At 48.6% G+C, this 23468-nt stretch overlaps 2 protein-coding genes across 2 annotated transcripts in view; both read right to left on the reverse strand.

Moving 5' to 3' along the window:
* Positions 1 to 326: 326 nt before the first annotated feature.
* On the reverse strand, positions 327 to 14137 carry LOC125946644 (nascent polypeptide-associated complex subunit alpha, muscle-specific form-like). Its single transcript, XM_049670344.1, has 3 exons — positions 13922 to 14137; positions 7724 to 8970; positions 327 to 495 (listed from the first exon to the last, which is right to left on the reverse strand). The coding sequence occupies exons 2-3, from the start codon at positions 8753 to 8755 to the stop codon at positions 331 to 333; spliced, it is 1197 nt and encodes a 398-aa protein (XP_049526301.1). The 5' UTR covers positions 8756 to 8970; positions 13922 to 14137; the 3' UTR covers positions 327 to 330.
* The window catches only part of LOC119458762 (uncharacterized), a 78230-nt gene continuing 68738 nt past the window's right edge, over positions 13977 to 23468 (reverse strand). The window contains exon 12 of the mRNA XM_037720624.2: positions 13977 to 14292. Within this exon, the coding sequence (XP_037576552.2) occupies positions 14095 to 14292 (198 nt within the window). The 3' untranslated portion in view covers positions 13977 to 14094. The remainder of the gene's footprint in view (positions 14293 to 23468) is intronic.

A 23468-nucleotide genomic window follows, 5' to 3' on the forward strand; every position in this document is an offset into this window, starting at 1 on the left:
TCTTCCGTCACCCCCCCCCCCCCCCCTTACATAGACACCTTCAAAACCTTTTCGCAAGCGCAACTTGCTTTTCGTAAAACATGGCACACTTTTCGGAAATTCATAGAACGAGCGCAAACTTGAGAACGTTACGAAACATTCGGGAGAGTAGCCAAGCATGGACCATTCACTGACCTGAAGAAGCACTTAACTGCCAACTACATCGCAGTATAGGCTCGCCGTACAGATAAAATCTTACGGACGGCGAAGAAACAAGTTCACGTAAGAGGGTAGACTAACCTCCAGTCCATGCCGACGGTGCCGCCAAGGAGCGCGGCATAGTCCTTCAGGTCATCTGTGACGTGCGGTGCGCGCTTGCAGTTTCACGTTAGTACGAGCCTGTGCGCGCTGATTGTCGGTCATAGCCATGGAGTAGCGCCGCACATGGGCCGGCACAGGAACCTCTTCGTTTGGGCCGACAGCGCCGCTGGTGGCTCCCGACACAGAGAAAGGCTGCTGGAATATTCCCGCATCAGCGTGAGATAGCAAGAAGGCTTTCGCAGTGGCGTTCCAGTTACTTTTTTGCTTCAATGCCTAAAGCGAAGTTTTGCTAAGAAAGTAACTGGAACGACAATGCATTTCTCTGCAACGTACGGGAATTAAAATTTCGAAACTGGTGTCATCCTGAGAAATCATTCCAAGTGGCTCCGCCTTGGGAACTCCACGGCTATAATTGGTAAATTACAATATGGACCATGAAGGGAATAAGTTAAAATCTCAGAAATCTCAGTTAGTGCATTTTTATAATTAGTCGACTATGCATTTCCATTTCTTGTGCAAGTAATGCCCACCTGTCCCAGTACACCAGCTCATGAACTATAATTGTGCTGTCTGCCACAGGCAACCCTTGAAAGTTTTTTTGCAATTGTTCACTTAAACACCCTGTATACGGAACCTCACGGCGACACCAACACCGAAGGTGGCGATGACTGCAAACATTCCCTTAGAGTGTCCATATAATATTGATATCGCAATAAAATGATAAGACAATCAACCCAAAGAAAACCCTTCGGTAAATGTTGTAGCGAACGACTACACGCAAGGCTCCCCTTCATGGCCCCGGATGAACATGGCGGCGTGAAGCCGGAGCCTGCCCGCATTCCACTCAAACGATTAGCGGTTTCTCTTCCGTTGACCGGCTTCACGTGAATTGCGTGGTGAACAAGATCCACTACCCTTCATCTCAATTCGCCAGCAAAGTTCAGGCGTTATATCGGCGGTTCTCTGGAGACCCAGCCAACAACGCAAAGCTGTCGCTATCGTCGTTAGTTAGAAACCCACCAGCGTAAACCTACCGGAATAAAAATTGGGGCATAATTGTCCCCTGACCAGGCACCCGACTTTCTTAAGGGGTGATCAGTTTGGAGAGGCTCCACTAACCCCGCTAATTCCCTTCGTCGGATTATTTTCGAACGAGAGCAAAAGCGATGGTGGTATCCCTATGTGTGCGGCTCAGACACACACTTGCACCGGTGCATACAGAGACTAGCAGCTGTGGATTCGAACGCACGACAAGTCCAAGCGCTCACGGAAGCCTTGGGCTAAGCCACCTTGAAGCTAAACATTTCGACCGAATTACCTGTCTGGTTGGGAAAATTGATTAAGACTTAGAGATGGACTCCAACCAAATAAGGAAATTTATTAGCCCGACGTTTCGGAACCAATTCGGCTCCTTCTTCAGGGGGTATTCTAGAAGGGGTATTCTAGAAGAAAGGACCCCCCGCTCTAGGTCAGTAACACCAACACAACTCGTTCCCCCCCCCCCCCCCCCCCTGTCCCTCGTCAACGCATTCCCGCGACTAAAGGGCGCCCAGCATCGGTCAACCCAGCCGACCAGCGACGCCGAAGCCCCCCCCCCCCTCACCCCCCCCCCCCACCTATTTTGTCTGTCTAGAGCAGGTGTCCTGCCAAGTGTCTCCGCACCTTACGCTCTCTTCCCCTTCCTCTCCTTTGTTACGACGGACCTTTTAAAAGCGGCACACTGCCACCTCCGAAGAATACCCCCTGAAGAAGGAGCCGAATTGGTTCCGAAACGTCGGGCTAGTAAATTTCCTTATTTGGTTGCAGTCAATCTCTAAGTCTTAAGCTAAGCCACCTGTCCGCCGGCGGAAAGCATCTCAGACCAACTCGTAAGTGGCTCTAATGCAAAGCAACTCAGAGGCGGCCCGCCATGTCACAGGTTGGTGTGACATCACGCACCACACGCCACCACAGGCTCTCCGTCGCTCGCGGCAGCTCGCACCTTGAAACGTTTCAAATACTCAACGCACGCAAGCGCACGAATGCGTAAAAATGTTTAGAGATGCAGCAATTTGAGCTCCAGCCTTGAAAAGATTAAAGCGCTCGAATATCTTCGGGTCAATGAACTGAGTCAGGCTGCTGCACCTGAGAACATCAGGCGGATAGGTCTGCGGCCTTCGAAAATAGCAAAGGAATCTTTATACAGTGCTTATTACGCAGACTGAGGCAAGTGCCCAACACGCTAAATGCACAATTTTGCGAGTGCTTTCAGTGTCCCTGCAGTAAGCAGAAGCTTTAGCTCCATCGATCACTGTCATAACTATAGAAAGCTGGCTTGTTTGTTGACGAGAGACGACCATAGTAATCAAATCTGCGATGTGATGGCGACCAACATTATCCTGCTGTTCCCACAAGCGCAAGTGTGTGGATTTGAGTTCCTGCAAACAGTCCGGGGCCCCCATCTACCTGCTGGCCCAGTATCACTGGCCTTAACGCTTCATCACACGCAGTTCTCCCGTATACAACGAGATTGGCCATCTGACACTGTCCCCAGACCATCATCGTGCTCGCAATATCATTCGTGTTAATCTGATCAAGCCCTATACGGCGGCCCTTGTCTCCCGACTGTTGTGGTCGCCACCTATGTTTCTATGAGCTGCCTGGTGGCGCCGCCTGTGTCGGGGCAGGGACTGCGACGCTGCAATAAAGACACTCGATGTTGCGACGCTCAAGCGAGTAGACGTGTATCTTATTCGCACGCGGCGTCCGAGCCACCTCAACAACAGAAGTGGCCGAATGAATGCCTTCGTTCGCCTTCATCTTACACAGAAGAGCTTCACGGCAGAAGAAGCAATGGCCAACGAGCATCAGACTTTCGTTTCCGAGTGGCTCAGTATTTCTCTTCGGCAAACCAACGCGTTCGACTTCACCAACACGGCGGCGTCTTGGCCAACGTGGAAAACGCGTTATGGAGACTACGCAGCTGCCTCTGGAGTTTGCCACGCTTCCGCCGACGTGCTAGTACGCTCACTTTTATACTGTATGGGCCCCGAAAGTCGTCCCCTGCTCGATACTTTTTCGCTTTCTGCGGATGAACTGCTATCCTACGAGACCGTCGTCCAGCGTTTCACGCCGCACTTTGTTCACCCGGATAACGAGCTTTATTAATCGTCGCGCTTTCACAAGCGTAGTAAAGATTATTGGGCGAAAACGTTACCACGGCCGCTACATAAAAAAAAACTTTTTATGTTGCGGCCGTGGCAGAACTGTGCATACTAGTCAAGCGTTGCCATTACCCGTCAACCCAAGTCGAAGAGCGTCTCATGCGGGACAGATTTGTAGTAGGCTTAAGAGACGCTTAAGGATGCTTGGACTCAAGCGCGTCAATGGGAAGACGCCCACAAAGAAAAAGCGGCAAAAGAAATTGCAGAAGGTTCCACGCCAGTTCAACTAGACGCAGTCAAATTTCGCAAACCTCCTCGACGCTCGGATGCTAGGCAGCAAGACGCGCTGCCCAGGATACAACGCTCCGGCGACACTACTTGTTCTTTCCGCGGGCGTTCGCTGCATCCACGCTCAGAATGCCTAGCACGTGCCTCGCTCTGCAATCACTGTCGAAAGAAAGGACGCCGTCAAATGACATTTCGTTGAGGTATGTCGTTCCTGCAAAGCAAAACCGTCCAAGCTTGCTACTATCTGCCTGGATACTGTCACGGTGCCTGAGAACTCCAAGTACGTTGACGTCACAGTAGATAATTATACTGCCTCTTTCAAAGTCGACTCTGGTACGGAAATCTCGGCAGTGCCGGAAGGTTTCCCGGCAGTGCCTCCGCAGCTCGACGAAGTGGACAATCTGTTAACAGTTCCAGGAGGTCAACCACTTCGAGTACTCGGATCGTACGTCGCCTAGCTCCTCTAGCAAGGGATACCAAGTGACCAGTGACTGTATGTGTTGCAGTCTCTTTATACTCCACTACTAGGTTTCCCAGCACTTGAAGCACTCAACGTCGTCAGATTCTCAGGAGGCGTAGCGACCCCACTGCCACAGCACCATGCGGAACTGTGCAAAGGCCTCGGCATGCAGTATGTTCCAGGGAAACTACTAGCAACTGCGGACGCTCTCTCCGTGATACCACCCAAAGTTACGTCTCCTCTGTACACGGTGGAATTATTTGCAACCGAAGTTGTTAACGGATCCTCAACTTTGCCGTTGACTCCGCAATACATCGAGAGAGCCCAAAAGCATGGATGGTGAGTGTACGTCCCTATTTTCATACGCCCAACATGCTTGGCCTCAAAAGAAGCAGCTGCTATTGCGCTTAACGAAGTATGCTGCCATAGCTAACGAAATAACAGTCTGTGATGGACTTCTGCTCAAAGGCCCATGCATAGTGGTTCCCACTTCCTTGAGACCTACAGTCCTGAACTTACTGCACGATGGTCATCCAGGTGTAAACCGGTGTAAAGCGAAAGCTAGAGAATCGGTGTGGTGGCCGGGAATTTCAGTAGACAGAGTGCATGGTAGACAGATGCTAGCAGTGTGCATATACTCGCATAAATCCAGCTGAGCCATTTATTTCCACACCTTCATCGGGTCACCCATGGGAAGTTCTGGGTATGGACCTCTTCCACGGCAAAGGAGAAACATTTTTGCTTGTTGTGGATTACTACATTACCCCTTGATTGTCAACAGCTTCTACGGTCATCGAGGTACTAAAGAGCATAATTGGTCCAATTATTGTCAATCGAATGACCCACATAAGGCTTTACTCAGTTATAGGGACACACCGAGTGTTAATGGCTTGAGCCCCGCGCAACTCCTAATGGGCAGACAACTCAGGACTCGCATTTCCAAGGTGAAACAGTTGCTGCAACCGGCTTGGCTTGCTAGGGACATCATGGCAACAAGAGATGCAACTTACAAAAAAAAAAGGAGTGCAACTTTAAGCAGCGTCATTGGGCTAGGCCACTCCCAGCACTAGAAACGGGAGAACGAGTCTGGGTTCGACCTGAAGGAGTTCGAGCAACTGTGTTGAGTGAGGGCCAACGACCTCATTGTTCCATCGTGGAGACGGATCAAGGAACAGTCCTGCTGCGTCACCGGCGTCACCTGTCGGGGTTCTCAAAGGGGGATCAGACAGACCCCGAAGCTTCTACAGATTCATCTGCAGATTCGACAACGGACATTTCAGGCTCTCCATCGACCAGAGTACCAGAGCTGTTGGTGGCTCTGAAGACGGCAGTGTTGTGAAGACATGGAGTGGCTGTCCCATAGTTCTGCCCATGCGTTTGAATTTGTGAGTGGTGCTACAAACGCTACAAGTTCTTGAAGGAAGGAGGTGTTGTGGTCGCCACCTATGTTTCTATGAGCTGTCTGGTGGCACCGCCTGTGTTGGGGCAGGGATTGCGACGCGGAAATAAAGACACTTGATGTTGCGACGCTTAAGCGAGTAGACGTGTCTTACTCGCACGCGGCGTCTGAGCCGCCTGAACATTCGACACCCGACACCGGGACCCGCCGTGGTTGCTCAGTGGCTATGGTGTTGGGCTGCTGAGCACGAGGTCGCGGGATCCAATCCCGGCCACGGCGGCCGCATTTCGATGGGGGCGAAATGCGAAAACACCCGTGTACTTCGATTTAAGTGCACGTTAAAGAACCTCAGGTGGTCCAAATTTCCGGAGTCCGCCACTACGGCGTGCCTCATAATCAGATCATGGTTTTGGCACGTAAAACCCCATAATTTAATTTTTTTTTTTCATTCGACACCGACGACGCAATGATTCCTTGAGGGTACGTAGCGGATAAGGTTGCTTCCAACCCTTTTATTCTGCGTTCAGGGTGGAGGCGTTTTAACGCGACAGCGTAAATGGTCCCGTGTCGCAGAAAATCCGGCGTCGGCGAGGCTGCCGGCGTTCGCGGTGGAGAAAATCATCCCCAACCATCCCGACCGCCCAGGCCCTCCACGTGGTGCAAGGTTTTGGTGAACAAAAATTTATTTTCTCGCAGTGAAATCCGTGCGAAAAATGGTAAAGTACGACTTAACCACATCCTACAGACATGGTGACGTCGGATCTTAATTTGAATGTACGAGAAAGCATAATTCTGTTACCAGGAAACTCAAACCCCTTTTCCAGCATGTCTACCATGCCAACATCGGCGCGCTCAGGTATGGTACTTGCGAAAATCATAGATGGCGCTCGCATCCTCGGCAGGACAACTTGTGACTTCGCCTGCCTAATGAGTTTTGGACACGCGCGCGCGTCGGGGCAATAGCAAACAGTTATTAAAATAATAAAAACTGTGCTAGGGCTTTCACATTTTCATATAAGACGACACACATTGCCCCTGAAAGAACCTCTTCCCAGCAATACATATATGTTTAAAAGTGAAGCCGACTTTAAGGCGATCGGTGTAAGCTTGATCTTTGTAAGCTGGCTTTTCCACGTTCTGTGTTGCACGGAAGCCCGCTTAAAGAAAAATACGATGCGAACGGGACCCGATAACGCTATCGCGTTCCAATCTTAAAGGCGAAGCTTAAGCGTCCTCCAATTTTTTTGAAGGGCTCGGACGCGGCTGGTCTAATAAAATTGTGTCAGCGGGCACCCGCCATACTTTTGCCTAGTTGTCGGCTGTCGCGGCCGTAGATTCCCATTACTTTATGCTAGAGGCATGGTTACGGCGACCATGATTGAACAAATTGTTCTTTGTTTGCCCTCCTTGCCAATGGGGTACCACATTTGCAGCTGAGCTCTATGCGAAAGTGACACAGCGCCAAATTCGTTAGTAAATCGACACTACATCGGCTTAGGGAATGAAGAGCACAAATGTGGAAAACGACATGCATGGGACCAAAACAAGCACTAAAGTTTTATTTTATATGTGCTGAGTTTATATACCGTATTTGCGAGAATATATAGTTCGTGCACGAATATACGTCGACCTCTGTATGGTGAATTTGCCGAGAAATAAAAAATTAATTCGAATATAGGTACACCCATATCTTTTCTACACAAACGAAAACTTTGAACATGGCACATCATTATTTCCCGCAAGCTACGGCTGTTCAATCTCGCGACTTGTCAATGCCACACGCTGCATCCTCATCGGAACTACAAGAGAAGTCGTCCTCGGCACACCAAACGACGTCATCTTCAGGTGCCATCGAGAGCTCTGGATATCAACTATTTTCTTAAAGCCCGTCTCGATAACCTTCAGACTGGCTTTACGGCGCTAGATCGGTACTTTTACTAAGTGTGTTCACGAACATAGGTCGAAATTCTGGATCTAAGCACAAGAAGCATGCACCGCCACATGTCAAGTAAATGTTTCTAAGCGTTACGGTAATCTGAAAACTGGAAGAGAGAGTAGTTCCCTAACCGCACTCGTGAAGCGTGACGTGCAAACAAAAGCAAATGACGCTTAATAAATTCTGGGTGCTCTTACCGCCAACGCCGTCCACCAGGTGCTCTTCGGTACAGGGGCGATGGCAGCTTCAGTCTTTTTGGCGTCAAGCTTCTGAGCTACAGCGGGCTTAGCAGCGCTGGCGCTTGGCGGCGACTGTACTTGTAGAACCGGTGGCACCAGCGGTACCGATGGCGTTGATGGCGCCTGTGCTGCTAATGGAGCGGGTGTTGCTAATGTTGCTGGTGTTGCCAATGCTGTCGGTGCCGCTGAGAATGCTGGTGATGACGGTGGTGCCACTGGCGCCTCTTCTGTCGCAGCGGCCTTTTTCGGTTCACCCGACGACGTCACAGCAGCCGTCACTTCCGGTGGCTTGGACGTTGCAGCCGGCATGGGGGCAGATGCCGCAGCAGCGGCGGGCGGCTCGGCAGTTACCGATGGGCGCTTAACTTCGGTGGGTGGCTTACCAACTTCCGGCGGGCGCTTCCCCAACGCAACAGCTGGAGGTGTAGCGGTATCTTCACTAGGTGGCGTGTTCGAGGACGAGTCTTCATCGCGGTCAGCCTCATCATGGCTGGTGTCCGAGGATTGCCTTCGAACATCGTCGAGTGACCATGGAAAGGTTACCGACAATAATTTTCCGGCACCTTTTCCCTCAGCGGCCAAAGTGGCAGGGACCAGAGATTTCCGGCGCTGTTCTGGCGGTTCCCGAGATGCAGCGACGGAATATCGCCTGCGGACGCCAGTCATCCCTGAACCTGGCGGCTGTCCCGCGCGGACTTCGGCTCCGCTGGCTATCGGTTGCGCAGATGGCGGCTCAGAGCCAGCGCCAGGGTTCAGTGGAGGCTTGGATGGCGCTGCCCTGACGAGGCCCTTCTTGGAGAGTACAAGTCGCGGCCTGACCGGTTCTTTGGCTCCCGGCCGAGCCCCGCCGGTCTGCCCTGCGAGTGGTGGCGAAGCAGGAGGCGGTGCAGAGCCGCGCATCGCCGGTGCGGCCACCGCTTTAGGACGCGTCGTCGGTCTCGCGCGTCCCGCCCCGCCACGACCTCCGCCGCCAAGGGGTGTCGCCACCATATCTTCCTCGTCGTCGTAGCCTGGTTTCCCACGCCCTTTACGGCCGCTACGGTGGTCTCGTTGTCGCTGCCAGAGATCATCGGTGTTCTGCTGCGTACGTCTGACGGTACGATCCACGGTTGTACTCGCCGTGCTGTCGTCCAGTGAACGCTGCGTTGGCGACCCCGTATGAAGTTTTCGGGGTGTGACAATGGCCTTGCCACCGCCTGGTTTATCTGCAGATGTGAAGAAAATTGTGAAGTGCTCTACAATGCAACATAAAATTACTACTTCCGCCTGCAGCTGTATTTTAGTACGTCACGTAATTCGATATTTATGAATGCGTTAGTTTTTATGAGTGTGAATATATATCGCGCAAGTTACGGGGGCCTGCTCCATACCACCGTCGGTTCCGGTCAGCTCCGGAAATCATCAAACCATCTTAAGCACTTTAGTGGATACCGAACGATAACTCTACAATAAATGCATCCGCACGCAATAGTTTTCACAGTGCATAATAACATCCTTTGTAATGAGTCTACAGCTACAAACATTACACAGATTAGAGGACAAAAATGGTCATCCGTAATAACCAAATATCTGCACAGAAACAAGCGCTTTCTTCTGTAACTGAACATTGCTACAGCGTAAAACCGCATGTTGGCGACAAACTCGTGTTAAGATGCAATTTGAGCACGTCACGTCTTCCTATAAATACCACTGGACAGTAGTGCTTGACCCATAAAACGAAGCACTCATGTTCACATCCCTAAGAATATATAAACGACAAATTGTGCTTTATTATTGCGATCGGACAGTCCAGGCGTTCTCGCCATATCGGCATCCACGTCGCAGACGTGCTGTCACTGTGCGGCGCCCGCACAGCCCGCACGCGGCTCTCTGGTGGCACGCAGCGTGTTTTGGCTGCAAAAGCGAAGAAGTCAAGTGAGCGCACCATAATTCAGCTCTGTCACCGCGAGGGCAGCGTCCTGGCTTCGGCTTCTGGTACGGGCGTTGTGGCGGACTCACATAAGCATGCATACACGGCTTCGAGCAGAACAACAACAAACGTCAAGCTAAATATATCTGATCCTTTCATTGGGCGCTGACAAAACGCCGATTATTTTCGGTCTGTCTCATCTCATGCACCATCGTGGTGCGTGCGGGCCACGCCGCCGCAGGGGTTCCTCATCGCGCTAGCGTTGCGACACGCCTGTTTTCGGCTAGGGCGTTGTTTCTGCACGCGTTTTAGGGCTCATTCACACGAGCGACTTGAGGACGCCGCGTGACCGATTGCGACTGGCGATGAAAATGTGACCTGAGGCGACCGATGTCCACACCGGCAAGTGCTACCGGCCAATCACCCCACTGAAATGCCTCGCGATCCGCCGCTCACGTCTGCTTGCAATGCCATCGCCACGTAAAATAAGCGTCAGCGTATACAGACGTCCTGTTCCAGCGCATTTGATTGGTTCTGCAGTTTTGAGACTGCGGTCCAGCGACTGAAATACCGGGCAGCCAGCGACAATCCCAAAATGGTCGTTTTTCTAGAAAAGCGACCATATGCGACCAACTTGGTCGCGCGACCGTTGTCAGAATAGTATAGCGACGTCCTTGTCTATCTTCCTTAGTCCTTTGTTTTACAGGGAAGCTGTCTATGGCTGGAATCACGGGATTTCTTCGTTGCATAACATCGACAGCAAGCTATATCATTAATGGCTCATCACCCCCAATGCAATGGCTCATAGCCCCGCAAGGCAGAGGCTACAAGTACACAGCTAAGTGAAGCGAACAGTGCATACATTCTTTGGAATCACACATACAACTTACAGAACAGCCTATCTTCCAATGAAGAACAAGCTCAAAACAAGCATCCTAACCACATAATCGATGATAAGGCGCTCCTGCGCCTACATGCAATGCGAATCACGTAGCGCTCCCCGCAAACGTTTCCAGGTAAAGATTACTGTTACGCAATCTCCCGCGGCAACGGCCGCTTGTGACGTGGGGAGTGACGTTCCTAGCTCTTCGTATATAAAATAACCAGTCTATTAACTGATTTCAATGTTGTTGCAGCACCTCTATGGGCGGTGGCGTGCTGTCAAAATTACCCTGACTCACATTACTACCATTACTCTAAAATAGCATGACTACAAATAATCTAAAGCCATAAAGCGTTGCATACGCTCCTCAGCAGCTGTAGTGGTGGTTCTCAACAGCTACGCTCGACATCCACTTTCTCGTGGCCGGGATGGCGAGTTTTTTTTCCCGCCAGCTGTGCCTCAGCACAGCTTGATAGATGACCCATTGTGATGCCCCTCGCCACCATCGATGCCTTTTTCACAAGTGTCGAGATGCTCGGCGGCGGCACGTCCCACCAATCGTTGTGCCCCTTTGTCTCGTGACGTAGAGATCGCGCTAGCGCTGTTATCAGTCGTTGCCCTTTGGTCTCGCTATGGTACAGACGCTCGTTTCACCACATCTTCCTGGACCCTGACGTCGGTATCCTGACGATGCCGTGCAGTGTGCCGCGGCTATGAACTCTGTGGCTCATACGCTAGTCTATGACGATGGGGCGGACTTCGCGTAGCAAACGCAGTATACTTGGATTAAGGTGCACGTTAAAGAAGCACAGTTTGTCAAAATTATTCCGGAGTCCCTTATTGCGGCGTGCGTCATAATCAGATCGCGGTTTTGGCATGTAAAATCGCATAATTATTTTTAAACACAGATTTTAGCATTCGCCAGTATGCATGCGCTATATTCCGCAAACCGCTAGTTGGAGAACGCACTTACATCGATCTAGGGTGTTTGGGGAGGTAGACGGGCGGAGTTTCTGAGCACTCGCCAATATAGCCTGGCCAAACATATTCCGCCAGGCGACCAGCTTTAACAGCCATGTGTTAAAAACCATGAGACAAAGGTATCCGTTTTCCTAATGAGAACGTTACACCGGGAATCATGCAAAAATACCTCTTCGCGCTTATCTGCTAACGTAGTTCACGAAGTCCTGGCGGGATAAATTACCTACATACTTGACTAGCCGATATTGGTGCCTTCTTAAGGGCTAACATCGATAAATTTAATCAAGATAAATGAAGCAGTCACTTGTGCTTTGTTCTGTTTTTCATTTGTAGTGTGGTCTCAACAGCTACGCTCGACATCCACTTTCTCGTGGCCGGGATGGCGAGTTTTTTTTGTTTTTACAGCGAAGCTAATATAGGCTAATATAAGGAGAAATGGGTCATAGAGATAATTGTCTTTAACGCAAGCACGGAACAAAATATTTTAATATTCTTGGCGCGTGATATGCAATACCTGCGGATGTAATAATGACACCTTCGCAACGCCGCTGACTCGCCATAAGAAGTTCCCACAGTAATGATTACCGATGAGCACAAAAATACTGCGTAAATGGCTTTGCCTAATTAAGTTAAGAGTGCTTTCCCTGGTGTTTCACATTTCGTATAGTTGTGGAAGTACCTGCAGACACTCCACCGGTCCATTTCAGTTTCTGGTGAAAGCAAGAAACGGTCAAGAAGCGGTCTAAGCGTGATGTCACATGCCCCTGTCGACTCCGGCTGGTATGCTCCGGTACCCGTAACGCACCCTTGAACTATTCTTTTCAAACCTAGGACCGAAAGAGCTCCCAGGCACAAAGTCAAGAACAGATGCTACGATCGAATCTAACCGACCCGTGTCGGCCATGTTGACCCGATACGTTGATGACTATTTTTGGGAGACCATTACACCATCACTGCGTAGTGAGAGAAAAAAAAACATGAGTCATTCCACTCTGTGAAGGCGGATGACCAGCGAAGCTGTTTAGCACACGACACAGAGGTGACACAAAATTTTGAACAAAAGTACGAACAAATTCATTGTCTTGCCCGGTGGTCATCGTGACGATAGGTACGCGCACACATTCTCGTAGCCCCTCTGTTATTATAATAATTGCATCATATGCGCGTATAGTCCGCACTTCTGAGGAGCAACGTGCATTCGAAGAGCGGCGGCAGGAACAAAGACGAGAGTGCAATCGCGGCGGGCTGGCGGCAAACACCACCGATGAAGATCGTGCACAAAACGTCGAGCGCATGCGGGACGTCGCTCTTTTTCGTACTCGGGAGTCCGAACTATACGAGGTCTGCCAATTACGACAACAGAAGAGAACGGCAACTTGTCTTTCTAGTTTTTTTTTTTTTTTTACATACATTCGCGTCTACGACTGGACCACCGCCCCGAGAAGCCGGAGGAAACTATAGACACGCGTGACGTTTCAGCGCCACCGCCACCACTGGAGACCGGAAGGAAAGGAAACGAGATATGGAAGTGTTTGGAACGCCAACAAAGAGAGGGCCGTGCGAACGTAGACATGGTCGACACGGGTCGGTTAAATTCGATCGTAGCATCTGTTCTTAACCTTGCCTGGGACCTCTTTCGGTCCTAGGTTAGAAAAGAATAGTTCAAGGGTGCGTTACAGGTCCCGGAGCATACCAGCCGGAGTCAACAGGAGGATGTGGCATTACGCTTGGACCGTTTCTGCACCATCACCAGGACTGGTCCGCATTTTTTAACATGCAGAACGGTACCCTCGCCAAAAACAGCATCGCTGCAAAAAAATACTCCTTTTTTTGTCTTTCCTTGTCGCCCAATGCCTGCATCTTGCGCGCAATTACTGCCCCTCTTAACGCTGCGCTCCTGCTACTTTCACGTCACGAACAAGAGTTCGTAAAAATCAGCTGGACATAGCATTTTGAATTCTGAGGTCCTACGTGCCAAAATCACGATTTGATTATGAGGCACGCCGTAGTAGGGGACTCCTGAAAAATTTTGAGCACCAGGGGATCTCCAACGTGCCCTCAATGCGCACGGGACAAAGGCATTTTTGCATTCCGACACCCCCCCCCCCCCCTCCGCCCCCTTCTCCACGAAATGCGGCCTCCACGGCCGAGATTAGATCCCGCGACCGCGCGCTTGGCACCGCAACATCATGGCCGCCAAGCCAACGCGATGGGCGTGACGTGGCATTTCAGACAGGAAACTAGAGCGCGAATGGTAAATAAAACGTGGGCAAAAATTTCAAGGCAATTACTGTTCCGGGGAAAAGATAAGCCCCAAACTGTGTGAAATTTCGTACACTCTATTTCCTAGCGACTGATATGCAGCAGTGACGGAAGCACTTACTGGCACCTCTGCCGGCACCTGCGACTCCGGCTTTACCGGCAGACACGGCGTCTTTCTCGGCGGTCGAGACTGGCGGCACCTTCGGTTGTGGCAGCTGCTCGGCATCACTGAGCCGGGCCTTCAACGAGGAATCCGTTTCGTCGCCCCTCACGCCGGTTTGGTTGACGGTGGTTTCAGACCCATTGCTGCTTTCGGACGCCGAGTCTGAACCCGTCATCGTCGTATGCCTGGTAAGCGCGGAAGACATGGCGACCTGGATGAATCCTCAGTCTGCTTCTTCTCTGCGCTCGTGCCTTCGACGCGCGCTCTTCTCGTGCAGCACCCGCTGCTTCAGGTGGTGATGATGATGATACTGGATGGGTCACGCATACCTACAACGAGAGAATGGTCAAGGAGAGGGTGGAATAACAATAAGAGAACAGCGGCGGAGGGGGCGAAGGGGAGGAGGAAATTGTAAAAATAGTTATTAATTTGTCCCGCACAATTTTCGTAAGTGGTAGACACAGAGCAAACCTTTTCTATAATGCTCTGCCAAGCGCATTCTGTTCAAAATGCTGTGGACAGGCAAGGCGTTTCCGATGGCAAGCTGTCGGGTTATGCTGTTAGATGTTAGTGATCACGAAGATAATTACATTCGTAGGACACAACCGCACCACAAACTGCGTGATTTCGTAATTTCTCAAGAGGACTTTAGCGTGGCGCATATGCAATGCCAACGAAAGCAGGCAGTTGCAGTGGTGCTTCATTTTAATGCAATTATCAATATATTGCAACTTCACGCACTTCTCTGTGTGTCCGTCCATATCTCACCCCTAATCCATAAGAAAGGAGACGTTACAGAATTTAAAAATTAAAGGCCCATTAGCTGGCTTTCAGTACTGTATAAAACATTCACGAAGATAATTTCCAATGGAATCCGGGCATTTAAACCAACCGAAAGAACAGGCTGGCTTCAGGAAAGGATATTCTACAATGGATAACATCGATGTCATCGATCAGGTAATCAACAACAACAACAACAACAAATCCGCGAACTACACTAAACCTCTACATATGGCTTTCATAGATTATGAAAAGGCATTTGATTCAGCAGAGATACCAGCAGTCATAGGGGCATTGCGTAATCAAGGAGTACAGGAGCCATACGTGAATATCTTAGGAAATGTCTACAAAGATTCTACAGCTACACTGGTTATCCACAAGAAAGGTAAAATTTTACCTATTAAGAAAGGGGTCAGGCAAGGAGCACAATCTCTCGAATGATATTCACTGCAATCTTACCTAGAAGTATTCAAGCGCTTCGATTGGGAAGGTTTAGGAGTGAGGATCAACGGCGAATATCTCAGCAACCTTCGGTTTGCAGATGACATTGTCCTATTCAGCAACAATGGGGACGAATTATAAAAATGATTGAGGATCTTAACCGAGAAAGTGAACGAGTAGGGAAGAAGATTATAAGCAGAAGAGAAGGATTATGTTCAACACCCTGGCAAGAGAATCTTACTTTCTAAGCTCCAGCGTTCAAATCGTTAATTTCCTGGTTTTCAGTACACCGATTATAACCACCCGATGCATGGCCAATCCTCCACTGTGGGTGTGCGCCAGCAACCACTCAGGTCACCAACAACAACCATTCATAATCGCCAGTCACCATCTACAGTCTGTAAAGGAGTACGTTTATCTAGGCCAATTACTCACAGGAGACCCTGATCATGAGAAGGAAACTTACAGAACAATAAAAGTGGGTTGGAGTACATACGGCAGGCATTGCCAAATCATGACTTGGAGCTTACCACTGTCGTTGAAAAGAAAAGTGTATAACCATTGCATTTGCACCGGTGTTAACTTATGGGGCAGAAACTTAGAGGTTAACAAAGAAGCTCGAGAATAAGTTAAGGACCGCACAAAGAGCGATGGAACGAAAAATGCTAGGCCTAACGTTAAGAGACAGGAAGAAAGCAGTGTGGATCACAAAGCAAACGGAGATAGCCGATATTCTAATTGACACCAAAAGAAAGAAATGGAGCTGGGCAGGCCACACAATGCGTAGGATGGATAACCGGTGGACCATTAGAGTTACAGAATGGGTGCCAAGAGAAGGGAAGCGCAGTCGAGGACGGCAAAAAACTTGGTGAGGTGATGAAGTTAGGAAATTTGCAGGCGCAAGTTGGAATCAGCTAGCGCAAGACAGGGATAACTGGAGATCGCAGGGTGCGGCCTTCGTCCTGCAGTGGACAAAATATATAGGCTGATGATGATGACGATGTCGATGATATCACCCCATTCACGCCATCTCGGGTCGCTAGGTATGTGCCCGAACAGATATTTTGGGAACAGACGACATGGGCCAATTGGTGCGCGACAATGGGTATGTGAAACTAGGCATGTAAACAATCTTGGCCAATTATCGAGAATGGGTGTTTGCCCGGACAGACAAGCAGAGCAAGAGGCAAGGAGTGCAGTGGGCCGCCGAAAAAGTCGGCATCAAAAGCAGCCGAGCGTTGAGGAATAAGTGAAGTGAACAGGATTGTGCCAGAGAGTGCATTAAGCGGGGAGCGTTCAGCTACAGAGAACTTAAGCACATGTGGGTAACAAAAAATTGAGGAAATTGGCTACACAGAAGTGAGGAATTTGGCACTATACGGTGTGGTGTCGCGTATTGCTTCAATGCTAATCGCATTATTGTAGAGCTTCATTGCCTGATGTGGTCTAGGCGATGTTTTTTTTGTAACACCACCATCACAGGAGCGGGTGTGGTAATTATTATGAATGATGATGATTATTATCAATAGTATCGCTAGACCTGTTGCATCTGGCAGGAACTTGTCAATACAAAGCGCTCGTTGTAACAATCGGTTGACAGTGGTGCTTTCAATTCTTCTGGAGGGCGTGAGAGGAGAAGTGTCGCAGACAAGAAACACTGCAACATACTCTCTCGAGGTAGCTGTCTCGCACCTTCACAGTTACCCTATACAACAGCACACGGCGCGCGAGACGAACACCCCGTCCGCGCCCATTCCACGCCGTGTACACAGACGCGGCTGCGCGCACAGGCTCCGCCACTACAAACCAGGGTTAGGCGAGCCCGCGCCTCAGCAAGGGAAACCCTGGGAAACGCTCTCTAAATCGTACATTTATAATTTGGAGTAGAAATGCAGCACAATTACTTACAATCAAGTTAAACCTGATTACACAAAATTGCGATGGTAGTTAGTGACCCTGGACGTGGGCGCGTTAAGTACCCTAACAATCTCTAATGCTAATCGCATTAAAAGACGGAGGTGAGACGCTTCATGAAAGTGAAAAAATGGCATCCGCCTGGACTGGACCACGAAGCTACAAAAGGAAACCCATAGAGGTTTCTCATGAGAGAGAGAGACTTTAATGAATAAAACAAAATTAGAGGTCCCGTGCTTGGGGCCCCTATTCAATGGCTCCACTGGCGCGAGCGGCTCGCATGAGCTCGTTTGGGATGAGAAGGCAGCCGAAGAAAAAAAAGACGTAGTTTCGCCCGAAAGGCGAAGCATCAATAGCGATAGCAAATTAGTGGATAGTTATAAGAAGTAAAGACAGTAGTTTTATCGGCCGTATAAACGTGTAAACATAGGCATACTAACTTAATTAACAAGCACGGTGTCGCGCGCGCACAAGCAAACATGAACACATTTTACTCGATTACCGCGGAAACTCGCTGTCAAAACGCTGGAGTGAGGAAGCGCGTCAGCAGCAGCGAGCCAATTGACCTTCGCGCTGCTTCTCGCATCAATGTGAACTATGCCGCGAAAACACATCGCGTGGAGGACTCTGTCCCCGTCGCAGATGGCTTTCAAGATACAGCGGGCCGGGAGGGCGTGCACGGCGTAGAATCCTCCTTCCCCCCCGGAGCCTTGCGGCCTCGGCGGGCGGGCGCGCGCGGCCACTCGGGCGGCCTGGAGCAGAACTCCCCCAGTTCCTTACCTTCCATCTGGAGCGTTGCGCGCGACTGGAAGACGGTGCGCTGCTTTAATGCTTCCCTCCATTGCGTGCGCAGAATAGCCTCGGAAGCTAGCTTTCACTCGCACATACAGCATACGGCGCGCGGCGACGATCTTGCCGCACTTGGACTTTATACGGAACCTCACGGAGGCGTTCATTTCGACGGCGACGGCGGAAGTGAACCTGGAGTGTCCATATAATTGCTATCGCAATAAAATGTCGCAGTTTCGCACGAAAGGCGAAGCATCGATTGCGATAGCAAATTACTGCACAGCTATACGAACTAAGAATAGTAGTTTTATCCGCTGTATAAACTTGTAAACGTTCGCTAACTAAAATAACAAGCACGGTGTTGATTTGATTTGCAACTTTATTTTTAACTGCCTTTTGGCGAAAGAATACTGCATGCACGCCCGCCTCGATGTACTCTAGACACCAGCCTCCCTTTCGCGACTACTGATGACAATTATATAGCTGAGACCCTCTGTCGTGCATAAGAGGCTCGTAGGCTTGCTCGTCTACATACGCTAGCTTCAGAGAATACATCAAAGGCTTAATTTCGCTATGTCTTCAGTACCACAGAAAAACTATAGGTGGCACGCGTGCTGTGTTAGTGAAAGTGCGGTTCTTGTGAATTATTTCAATGTAACGTTGACTTTGTCTTATCACCGACATAACAGATGTGTGTTTTGTGCTAAGAAGACATGCCTGTCGTACTTAGTTCAAAATCTGTGTGAGCCCACTGCTCTGAATTTACGCAAAACTCTCAAGGCCCACCGCTGTAAAGCCTGCGGTTATAGAGTGAGGTCTATAAATACAGATGGGTGTAACTGTAAATTGATTGTGTGGCGCGATGTTGTGCCGAATGTTCTCACTTACACTTCATTTTGTTTGCTCTTTGCATGTGATGTGAGCTGGCGCAGTAAACGACTTGGCGTAACAAGCCCCGAACGGCAAACGTAGATTTGTTTTTTGTTTTTTTCTACCGAGAAGCTGGCCCCGCGAAATGTAAATGGATTTGCAATGCCTCCCCAGGCCGCCATTGCAGGACGTATGGGCTTCTATGGGAGCTTCGCCACATTGCGTATATATACCTTGGCTACGCTCCGTGTTCGCTCTTTCCTCCTTCGCTGTGCTCGTTCGTTTGGTTACGCCGACACCAATGCTCGCGCCAGGAGCGGGCGCCGAGAGCTGTGCTCGAAAAATTCTACATCGAACTGCTGAATTCATTTATCAATAGCCCTCGTCTCTGCTGTTAATAATGGACTAAGATCTCTCTCATCGGATTTCCCTACGGCCATTGCGTCTGCGTGCTACGTACGTTAGTTTTGCAGTAAAAAAAAAAGTCCTGAACATCCCTTCACTTCTTTTTGTACTTGCGCACCACCTCTCAGTCAGATATAAGCGGCTAGCCTTTTCCTATGTTGACAATGCGCACGCTTGTGCCTTGTCTCCCTTCTGCGATTACTTGTCCAGTTCCTGAAGTACTGATGTGTGCTTTCACACTCACAATAAAAGCAAATAAATAACACAAAGTGGGTTTAGCGGCTGCGTTGTGTCGTCTGTTTTAGTACTGTGTACTCGTGCTACCTGTTCTCAGAATGTTGCAACCAGTGACTGCCGCACAAATCAATGAATATTAGCTCATCCGCTTAGGTAAAATTCAGTGGATGTGGTGGTGTGGTGCTGAGCATAAGGTAGTGGGTTCGACTCCCGGTCGCAACAACTTCATTTTGATAGCAACGAAATGCAAAAGTATATGTAATATTTGGCTGCACGTTGAAAAACTCCCAGGTGGTCAACATTATTCCAGACCACTTCTACTAAGCGATCACCCATTATATCCGCTTCGCAGTTTATTGTCGTTAAGCCCCACAATTATTGTTAGCGCGATTCTGTTCGCCTTTAAATTGTCACGAGTCAACGCGAAGAGACAATACACGTTGAACAAGACGGCGGAACAGCTTAAGAATCACCAGAACAAAGACAACTTCTTCGTCTTCGAATTACCCTGTCCTGCTACTCGAAGTCAGTTAAAGCCCATACTGTCGTCATCGTTTAAACGTCTAGATAGAGTACGCGTCAATATATAGCTGCCAGACGATTGCCAAAGGTACTTTCGACAGATGGGGCAAACATATCTTTTGGAAGACGAAGAAGAAACTACTTAGCTCATTTCTTTCGATGCGCTGTCGTCCGCATCACTGTTTTATATACAGGAACAAACAATTTTAAAGAAGTTGATAAGCTGCTCGAAAGCATCATGCTTATCTTCTTTACAATGCTGCTACAAAGGTGGCAACGAGTTTCCAGATCAGTGCAAGTGCCCGTCCTGGTGGCAGCAAATACCCGAAAGAACGTTACTATTACCTACAAATAAAACAAGGAAAACAACATCTGCGCGGCATTAATGCTGATAAGCGTGCTTGATAGATTTTTCCACTTAAGTGTGCCCACATATACCTTTTGGCAGGTCACATCCGACGCCGCTAACTCGTGAACAATGAACTAAAGTGAACATCATCACGCTACATATGTCGGCATCTCTCCCCATACATATCGCATCGCGCACGACGCAGAAAACTGGATGACTGCCATCTGAACGAGTTATAATCGTTTACAAAAGCCTGAAGAGCATTTTTGGGCTCGACATGCCAAGTCGACTCGACTTTATCGACTTCATGTAAATGCAGCTTGTGTTGCAAGGCTTCGCGGGAATTCTTCAAAAGTTTCGTATCCTGTAAAGTTTTGGGGCCAACTGAAGCTAATCAAGCACTAACTTTCAAAATAGTCCCCTTGATAGGCTGTACACTGCTCCCAACTTTCCTACCACATTACGACTGTGCCCTGGAAGTTTTCTTTCCGGAACTAGCTGACCATCTTCTGCGATTCACGGTCAATTTCACCAATCATGACAAAACAGTGACCTTTCAGTTTAGTTCTTCATTCTGTAAAGATTGAGCTACGGAACAGCCAAATATGACGCGTATAGGTCTATAGACTGGTTATTCTTCCGGCTTTTCCCTCTGTTCCTCTTCTCCGTGCGAGATAAGCGGCTCATATGAACTGCAGTGGTCATGTGGCGAGTAGAACGGGAAAATGCGGACTGGCACAATGTACGGAAGAGTTGCGCAACACATTAGCAGTAGTGTTACTGCTTAAACAATGCTCAACAGGGCTTGAATTCACGAAAACTTCTTACACTAGAATTTTTCGTAAGAATGAATTTTAGCCAGTCGGGATTCCAGACATCATTATCGAAGGCAGCCAGCCAATGGCAAAGCGGACTTACGAAAAAAAAAAAAAAAGCTTTGTGAATCTGGCCCCTGATTTCTCTCGAACTACATTTTTTGTCACTACACCTTTTGAACTCCTGCAGAACACACTGGAATAGAAAGACATGTGAAGCAAAGCGTGGCATCAATTTCTGAGGACCGTTATCAAAATGCACTGTACGTCGAGTCAAGTTCCCGAACATTGGGAAAACTTTCCATGGTGTATGTGTGAGCCAAGATCTCACCAACAGCATTGCGCTGGAAATTCTACAAATTAAAAGTATTTGGCCCACGCCAAGAGTGGCTGTCAACATCCCAAGCGATTCCTTCATAATGCAACCAGTTTCCATGGTTTCTACAGAAACACTGTTTATAAAGCAAAGGGTACTCTTACCTTTCAAACACGGTAGTATTTGCTTTTTTCTGCGTGCGGGTTCGCTGTTAGAATTTCAAAAGGCCGAATCTTTTTTTTTTTCAAGCCCCCTAAGCTTCAAGACACGTGGTTTGCCATCTGCGTTCAGCCTCCGTAATCAAGTGCGTCTTTTAAGATCTCTCTTACGCGCAGCGATCACACTTTAAGGTCGTGATTGGACACCGTTCAGAAATACGATTCCTCGCGGTATCTCAGGAGGATGTCATCCTAAATAGATTACGAATAAACAGCACAGTCCGGCGCCCTACTTCGGTAAGCTATAAAAAAATATTGCAAAGGCTGCGGTGTTAATTATATAGCACACTTCTGCCCCGCATGTGCAAAGCTCACTTTAAACAAAACGTGAGGCTTTGTCGCTGCGCAATATAACTGCGAAACATGAGAATGGCGCATTAGTTTTAATTGAAAACAGATGCAGCGGCAAACAATAAATTTGGTTGCCCAATACCATAAATTTTGACTTGTATTTCATACACGTGCTGTGAATGCCATAATGAGAATGTCAGAAAGCTTTTCAAATCTTTTGCGCGGCAAAAAAAAATGTTACAGGAAGAAGTTGCTACGAGTTCACCCGGTACACATTGCCCAAGAATGTTGCAAGAAATATGTGAGCACATCATTTCAGCTTTGTACCAGACTATATTAAAAATTTACAACACCACCACTTCTCCGTTCACATTTCGCCCCATACTAGAAGCGCCATGAGTGGCATTGTGTTAATAGAAGACGACTGCGAAATGAACGAATGCCTACACCCACTGGAGAAGGTTTTGGAAGTACCCAAGCATAAATGACAGTTGTAGTGATGACCAGTGAATTGATGTAAATAACACGAACCACTCAAACTGAAATTTCAGGTCAGGTCGTTTAGATAAATATAATAATGAATTCAATCATTCATTGACACATCATTTTATTTAGAGTCGCAACAAGAAACAATTCACTTGGTAAGATAATTTAGGTCATAAGAATAGGCTATATAAGTACTTCTACGACATGGTTTTTAAGCACCATGCGCAAATGTTTTTGTACAACTGCAGCCGCACGTTTATGATGGCATTATTTCCTCCTACAGTAAAACACAGAAGCGTTGTTGTCGAAGAGTACGCAGCACTCGGCTGTGCTATGAACTAAGCTAGGGAAGCAAAATGTTTACACTCCTTGTTTCTATCAGCTATCCTGGAGGATAGCGCATACCCGAGAAAACTTCACTGGCCTTCTGCAAAATATTGATCAGACTGGCACAAACAATATGCTACAACTATCTAAGTAATGCGCAAAGACCAGGCATTTCGGCGACAATTTTAGTGCAAAACCGGAAACGCATTCACGGCGTACTGGCAATAACAGGTGACGTTGGCAACCATGCAGGAAACACAAAAATTGACACGCTTTAAGCATCTCGATATTCATTCCACGCGCAAAATCAACCGTCATTTATAGAACCACTGCTACGTAGAGTTCACCAGTTTCAACATTCTGCAAACGCCAATGCTTTTATCGGCGCCTGCAGCTAGCCACAATGTGTGGCTAGCTCATATTTTCTTCTAATTCAAAGGTTTGCGAATCAATTATATGTCCAAGTTGTTGTGTGTGTGTCCCAGAGGTACGAGAATAATTTTTTTCCTTAAGCCTTCTATATTGTGAACTACCCTCAAGTCTTCTCAGCATACTAAATAATGTAAAGGGCGGCGAAGTTCCAGTTTGCCTTTAACAAAGTGTCATCAGCTGTGGCGTCCTTTGAAGCAGGCAGTATTTGACACTAACGGCATTAGCGTTTCACGTTCCAATTCATTTGCTTTAAATGGTTAGTGCGTGCCGAGGTAAAATGTTTGACAGGTGTAGCACACTAGCTGGTGCTATT

Source organism: Dermacentor silvarum, chromosome 7, assembly GCF_013339745.2.
Source record: "Dermacentor silvarum isolate Dsil-2018 chromosome 7, BIME_Dsil_1.4, whole genome shotgun sequence".
NCBI classification, from domain to species: Eukaryota; Metazoa; Arthropoda; class Arachnida; order Ixodida; family Ixodidae; genus Dermacentor; species Dermacentor silvarum.